The 6908-nt window shown below is 51.7% G+C and overlaps 1 protein-coding gene across 1 annotated transcript in view; it reads right to left on the bottom strand.

Annotated features, from left to right (window-relative positions):
• Positions 1-402: 402 nt before the first annotated feature.
• Positions 403-6908, bottom strand: part of CERK (ceramide kinase) — a 66817-nt gene continuing 60311 nt past the window's right edge. The window contains exons 10-13 of the mRNA XM_006866886.1: positions 6829-6905; positions 4638-4843; positions 3680-3888; positions 403-475 (exon numbers count right to left, since the gene is read on the bottom strand). Coding sequence (XP_006866948.1) covers positions 403-475; positions 3680-3888; positions 4638-4843; positions 6829-6905 — 565 coding nt within the window. The remainder of the gene's footprint in view (positions 476-3679; positions 3889-4637; positions 4844-6828; positions 6906-6908) is intronic.

Genomic DNA, 6908 nt, shown 5'->3' with positions numbered 1-6908 from the left:
CTGCCTCCCAAACTGGACCACAAACCACTACAGGCCACATCTCGCGCCTTTTCACAGTGGCCCCTGCCGGATGGGGTGGCCTCAGTAGAAACTGCTTCGGTAATCATGCTCCTAAAATCATGGCGGGAGGGCCGCTATGTTGAGCTAGCTGTTGTTTAGGCCTATGAAACACCACCGCTGGTTGCTGGGAAGACAATGTGAAGCCCGAGGAAGCTCGAGGAACTCAAGATGCCAAGTACGCATGGGATGTTGAGAGCGAGGGCCTCAAATCAGGATGGAACTATCAAAAATAAACACCTAAGGGTCAGTGCCTGGAGCGCCACATTGGTCTATCCATGCTTCCTTCAGTAACCCCCACGCTGGCCCTGGTGCAGCAGGAGGGTGGACAGTGTGCTGGGCACCTCAGCTCTGCACTGCTTGCTTTGGATTCTCTTCGATCCCACGGGCAAAGAGTTGAACCAGCTGGCAGTGGACCCTGTGGAGACAAACAGCCACGTCTGAAACCTCATGCAGCCCAGCGAAGCCCACACCTGGCCACCTCTGAGCCCCTCACTGTAGGTCAGGGGCTACCGTGACCGACGGATATTCCTGAGCGGGCCCATCTATGTGATGGGTGAGTGGTGGGTCCCTGGTAGCACAGTGAATTAAGGGACCAGCTTCTTAGCCAGAAGGTTGGCGGTTCAAACCCACCTGCAACACCATGGGAGCACAATGAGGAAGTCTGCTTCTGTAAAGATGGACAGCCTTGGAAACCCCATGGCCCAGTCCTAGTCTGTCCACCCAACGGCAGTGGAGCGGGTTTGGGTTTGGGGCCATCAAGGAAAGTGTGGGACTAATTCCAACACCCTGCTTGCTAGTTACTGAGCAGTCCCCCTTCCCGTCCCGTCTCGGTAACGTGGAGACAAAGCCCCCCATGAAGCTTCAGAGCAGGCATGTGGGAATATGTCTGGGTCTCTGTGTGGAGAATGCGAACACAGTGAGCCATCTGTGTCGTGAGCAGTGAGCCTCTGGGAAGCCGAGTTCTGGGGTCCTGCCAGGTTCTGCCGTCGGCAGGGTGTAGTCCAGCCACGTCTCATCGCTCACGTCAGTGGGAAATATTTGAGTTTTCCTTGTCTGACAGGTTTCTGCCTGACCCAGGTTCTGGCTTTCACAGACCTGACTGTCTGATTGCCCACAAAAAAAGAGAGAGGAAGGGAGAGAGAAAAGAAATGGGGGAAAAGGACAAAGAAGGCCCACCACACACACTTCCTCCTGGGGACCTGACTCTGGGGCAGGCAGTGACTGGGTTCTTTGAGGCTGAGGGTTCATGGCCCCTTGTGGGGAGCCCTGCCTTTTACAACAGCAAGTTCTGGGGCAGGGTCCCCTCCACACACCAAAGTGAAGGCACCTTTGATTTCATTGTTGACAATGAAGCCGCCTCAGCAGTGGGTTTGTAATAAAACCCCCAAACGGCATTCATGCTCTGCACGAGGCATTGTACTTTCATGAAAGAATGCTTCTCCTACGTTTCAGAGCATCCTGTTTCTTCAGCACCAACATAAGACGCAACCAGAGTGATCTGCTTCCTTAACGTACACACTTAAGTCCACGGAGCTCACGGTGGGCTCTCTGGGTCCTTCTGTGGTTCTGAGTGAGGACAGGCGGCCAGCACCGGCTGCTAACCCAGGTCAGGGCCAGCAGACACAGGCCTTGGGTGGGTGGGGGGCACCCCCTCCATCACCTTGTGTGGATGCTGGTGGCAGAAGCCATTTGACCACCCACCCGGGCCTGTAGACACTTCCCTGTTCGGTGTGGAGAAAGGGTCAGTGGGGAGGGGGAAGGGCTGACAGGCTACCTTCCCATGGAATCTGGATTTGAGACAGGTGTGAAAGAGCCAGCAAAAAACTTCCAGGCCTCTTTATTTCTCCCATTTCATACCATCCTGCCACCTGATGCCACACTCTTTAACAGCTTTGCTTTCATTGTGTCCTTCCAAACCATTAAGCTTCAACCCATTAAAAACAAAGACGATTACAAGATAATGCCTTTCTCTGGGCTCTCATTTCATCCAGTTATGTAACGGGGCTCCACCCCAACACCAACTCCCAGGACCAAATACAATGAGACCTGACACTGTTTCCCAGCCCCATGGCTGACAAGTCAGTGCACTTGTGTGGGGAACTCCAGTGGCACCCGGGCCTCATTAGTGTCTCCAGTGCCCACCCTTGAGTGTGGTTAAGACCCTCCTCTGGGCACAAGGAGCCAGGGGGTAGGACAGTCTCCTGGCTCCGAACTCCCGTCTTCCTGATGTTACTCCCCTCTACCTCCTGCCTCCCTCCTCCGAGCATCTGCGCTCCCCCTTCCCACTGTGGTCTATGCCAGGGACTGGGGCTCCTTAAGGCCTGGACAGCGAGTCCAGGGCTAAGAAAGCATCGTGATGGTGGTTCCACTTTGGAGACCCATGCTGGTGTCGGGGAAGGTAGGGAGGGCACGAGGAGACATCGGACAAGTAGACAGTGGCAGAATGACAATGACCAGCATGCTGAGCTGTCCACATGGGAAATGTTTGTTTGCTATTGTTACCAAACTCCAAAACACACATGAACTTGGCTGGACTATGATTCTCAGTATTATGTGATGTGATTACTCTCCATTTTGTGATTTCTGTGATGGGTCAGCCTTCATTTTGTGATGGGGTATAATTACTCAATGTGCAGTTAATCCTAACGTCTGTGATGTTAACGGAGTTCTGTTGTGACACTGTAAGATAAGCACTGGACTGCTAATTGCAAGGTAGGCAGTTCAAACCCACCAGCACTCCTCAGAAACCCTATATGGTGTTGCTATGAGTTGGAACCAACTTAATGGCACTTACCAACACCACCACCATCGTGAATGTAAATGAGGCAGTTAGACTGCTGGGGCAGGGCACGGTCTGCGTGATTAAGTATTATCTCAAGCTAATCTTTTTTGAGATATGAAAGAGATTAAACAAGCTAGCCGAGACCAGAGGGACCTCCTACCACCAAAAGAGACGAGCCAGAAATGGAGTGCATCCTTTAAGCCCTGAGCTAAGAACCTTCTAGACCCAGCAGAAGCTTGACGCCAAGACACATGGAGATCTCCAAGGCCACAGATGCTGAAAGGAGACAAGGACCTTTCCTCAGAGCTGACCCAGCGACAAAGCCCTCCCCTGGAGCTGGTACTTGAAATGTCTAGCGTCCTCAACATGCGGGAAGAAAGCAGCCCACTTGTAGTCCTTGTGTTACAGTAACATGTGAGACCTAAGACACTGAGAGACTCGCCACCATTATAAACAAAGCCACAGCGATAAGCTGCAAAACACAATGCATCCTGACTGATTGCACACCCTAGCAACTTCCCCAAACCGAGACAACGCCATCTCATCGGATGGTTCGTAAAAGGGAACCAAAAGGCATTCATGGTGCACTTTTCTAGCATGTTCTAGATCGTGGGACGTAGGTGTCACCCTGCTCTGGGAGCACTTGGTGCATCACTCACCTGTGGTCCTCTCTATGGGGACACACAGACTAACCCAGCTCAGTGGGTACAGGAGGCTGTCCCAACGGCCCACCTCTGCTTAACTGACCACACGTGCTAACGTGACGGAGAATGCACCTTTATACACCCAATCATACCCACCTACATTCACCTGACCTGCAGGCCAGCCTGTGCTCACCTGACCTCGATGGCAGAGCTGTTGAGAACCTCCCCATCACAGTTCCAGGTGCTGTTAGAGGCGGGGCAGCAGCATGCAGGATTCTCACTGCAAAGCTGCCCGAACCGCTTCTTGCTGCCCTTCCTGAGGTCCCTGTCCTCCTCTTCCAGGTGCTTTGATGTAAACTGGAACTTCTTCACGCGGTAAACTTCAACAAAGGTGAAGTCAAACTGCCAAGAGAGTGAGAGCAAGAGTGACATCCCGGGGTATCTGAGCCATGGGTTGGCTGGTCAGTAACTCTCACCTATCAGAGATGGCGTTGGGCCCTCCCAAAACCTCCAGAATCACAGCTCATCCACAATGGCAAGAACCATGAAAGGACTCTCTAGTTGGTCAGGAATGATGTGTAGAATGTTCTGTTATCTTTATAGCAAGCACATAAAACTCACGTTGGCTTAGATCTTAAAGGATAATCCAAGTAAACATTTTCACCAAAAATAAAGACCATCACCAAATACATCCATTCTCTCGACATCACAGATGCGCCGATGAAGAGCCCGACCACAGCCCATGTGTGAGAACTGGAAGGTTGTCTTGGAAACAGCCTATCTGGGTGCTGCAAACACCGCTGCTCTCTTGCTCAGTTTACACACAGCAAGAGAAGCGCAAGCAGGAAGACGGAGAAGAACACTCCCGCCTCTTTGTTTCTGCCATCCAGGATTTGCAATTGTAAGTATTAATTTACAGGCAGCTGTGATTAAGCGTTGAAAACTCAGTGAGATGAAAGTACCACCATCACAATCTGGGTTCTTCGTTCTGGATTAAACAATGGACTACTGGGCTCAGTCACGGGGATTTCACATGTCAGCAGGGTGGTCTATGGTGCACAGGATTCCAGCGCTGTCAACTTGGTGGCAGCCAGCGACAACCCTGTGTCTGAATCAAGCGCACTACGTGTGGATGACCCACCATCACTTACCTGGTCGTACTGGTTGGTGTGTCTGATGAGGAACCTCAGGAAGTTGAACCGGGAACACTTCCGGATGATAATGAGGTCGGAAGACCCATCCCCCAAGTGGGCGGCTGGGGAGAGGCCCCCAGGACTCCGGGGGCAGGCGCAGGACATGTTGGTGGCGTTGATGACCAGAAATTTACCACAGACCACCTTCCACTCCTCCACCTCCTCTGAAAGCAGGAAAAGGACGACAGACATTTCAAGACAGGGGTGTGTGGGCTCAGTGTCCTCATCCCCAAGGAGCTGGGGTCGGACCACCCTCCAGGGTCATTGAGGTCAACAGAATCTACTTGCAGACTGCTCACCTGACGGCTACCTGCCTGCACTCACCTGAAGTTATACTGACAACAAAGCTCACAGTGGTGCTCCCTGACAAAGAAGGGGTGTTTCCATGGACCCTCATGGGCTGATGTTTGGATGATACGGGACAACCATTGGCAAACAATGGCCCGTGGGCCAAATCTGACCCGCCACCTGATTTTGTGTGGCCTGTAAACTACAAATGGATTCTACATGTTGGGGAAAAGTCCAAAGAACACTGATCCTGTTTTGTGCTGTGTGAGTTACGTAGACTCTAGTGGGTGGTGTCTATAAAGTTTTATTGGCCTCGCCCACTGCCCACGGCAGAGACCGTGTAATGTGCATCTGGACTTTCCCAGAAAACACACACAGCACTACAAGGCCACGAGGCCACGGGCCTCACGGGACTGGCTTAACGTTACCTCACTAACTCACAGCAAGACAGGGCTATGGTGAATTACTTAACGTCTCTTCCAGCCTTAGTCTCTGTAACTCCCACCAAACGACTCTTTTCCTGATGGATCTGCGTGAGAGATGGTGGGAGAAGATGCTGATAACATGATGTGATCCGCTGGTTTACAGGCTGGGTACTAATAAAAATATAGACACTGAACACTGAATTCCATGTAACTTTCACACCACACAAAACAGTTCCCTGATTGCTCACTTGACACTGGGATTGTAATGAGAATCTCAGAAACAGGAAGGGAACTATCATTACTATCAAAGAAAACGTCATTAGGAGTGAGTGGAGTGTGTGTGGCCTTTAGACCCCGTGCTCCCTGCGTATCACACCTTCTCGGCCCCGGGACAGACAGCTGTGACACCGGAGGAGGGGCAGAGGAGCCACAGCAGCAGAACCAAGAATCAGCCCAGGGACCCAGTACAGCTGAGAGACCCGGGGGAGTTAGGTTTGCTGACCCACGGAGCCAGAGCCGTGTGCGGAGTGGTGTTCCCTCTGAGCATTTATCAGCAGCCCTGAAAGAGCTTTAGTAACAGTACTGGAATAGGGCAGAGACCAAGCTGCCCGTGGGTGAGAGACCACAGACCAGGGAGAGGCTTGCCTGTGGGCAGAGACTGTCCTGACTGGAAGACCTGTGCCCTGAGCATTTGTAGCCCTGCACTCTCAACTGTCCACTTCCCTAATGGACCCCACACCTGGGAGGACAGCGCCTGAGTTCTGAGTGACCCTTACATTGAATTCCTGAGCCCAAATGCATGAATGGTGATGGCTGTGGGAGGCAGGGTTTGGTGTTGTTTGTTGCAAGGGTACATGGGAGTTTCCATACAGTGTATTGTCTGGTAAATGACTATGATTGTTGCAGGCTGGAGCGAGCGGTACAGACAACAGATGTGTAGCGTTCATGAAACAAAAACACACAAACCCACTGCCATCAGGTCACTGTGACCCATCTAGGGTTTCTGAGACGTTAATCTCAAAAAAATTAAAAACCACACAGGAGCAGACAGTCTTGTTTTTCTCCTGCAGAGGGGATGGTAGGTTTAAATGGATGACCTTGTGGCCAGCAGTCCAGAGCTTATCCTACAGCGACCCCAGTGCAACAAAGGAAAACAAGAAAGACAAGACAGACAAGCAGACAAGACAGTGTACTGAGAGGAAGCAAAAAGGCTTTCTGTACAATGTCTGAAACATGCGAGGAGTCCTGGGGTGGCGTGTGGGTTCAAGCGCTGAGCTGCAAAGGCGGTTTGAACCACAAAGTCAGTGGTTCAAGCTCACCAGCTGCTTCTTAGAAACCCTATACAGGGTCGCTATGGGATGGAACTGACTCGGTGACGCTTAACAACAACACCACCACACAGGAGGACACAGGATGGACTCTGTGGCGTAGATTACCCGTGTTTTCTAAACCGTATAATGACTTTTTCTGCTCCTCCTCCAGCTGCTGTCTGCTTTGCCTACACACGAAACACCTG

The sequence above is a fragment of the Chrysochloris asiatica genome, unplaced genomic scaffold (genome assembly GCF_000296735.1).
Source record: "Chrysochloris asiatica unplaced genomic scaffold, ChrAsi1.0 scaffold00097, whole genome shotgun sequence".
In the NCBI taxonomy this organism is placed as follows: Eukaryota; Metazoa; Chordata; class Mammalia; order Afrosoricida; family Chrysochloridae; genus Chrysochloris; species Chrysochloris asiatica.
Note: the sequence above shows the minus strand (reverse complement) of the source record. Positions and strands in the feature narration are given on the sequence as shown.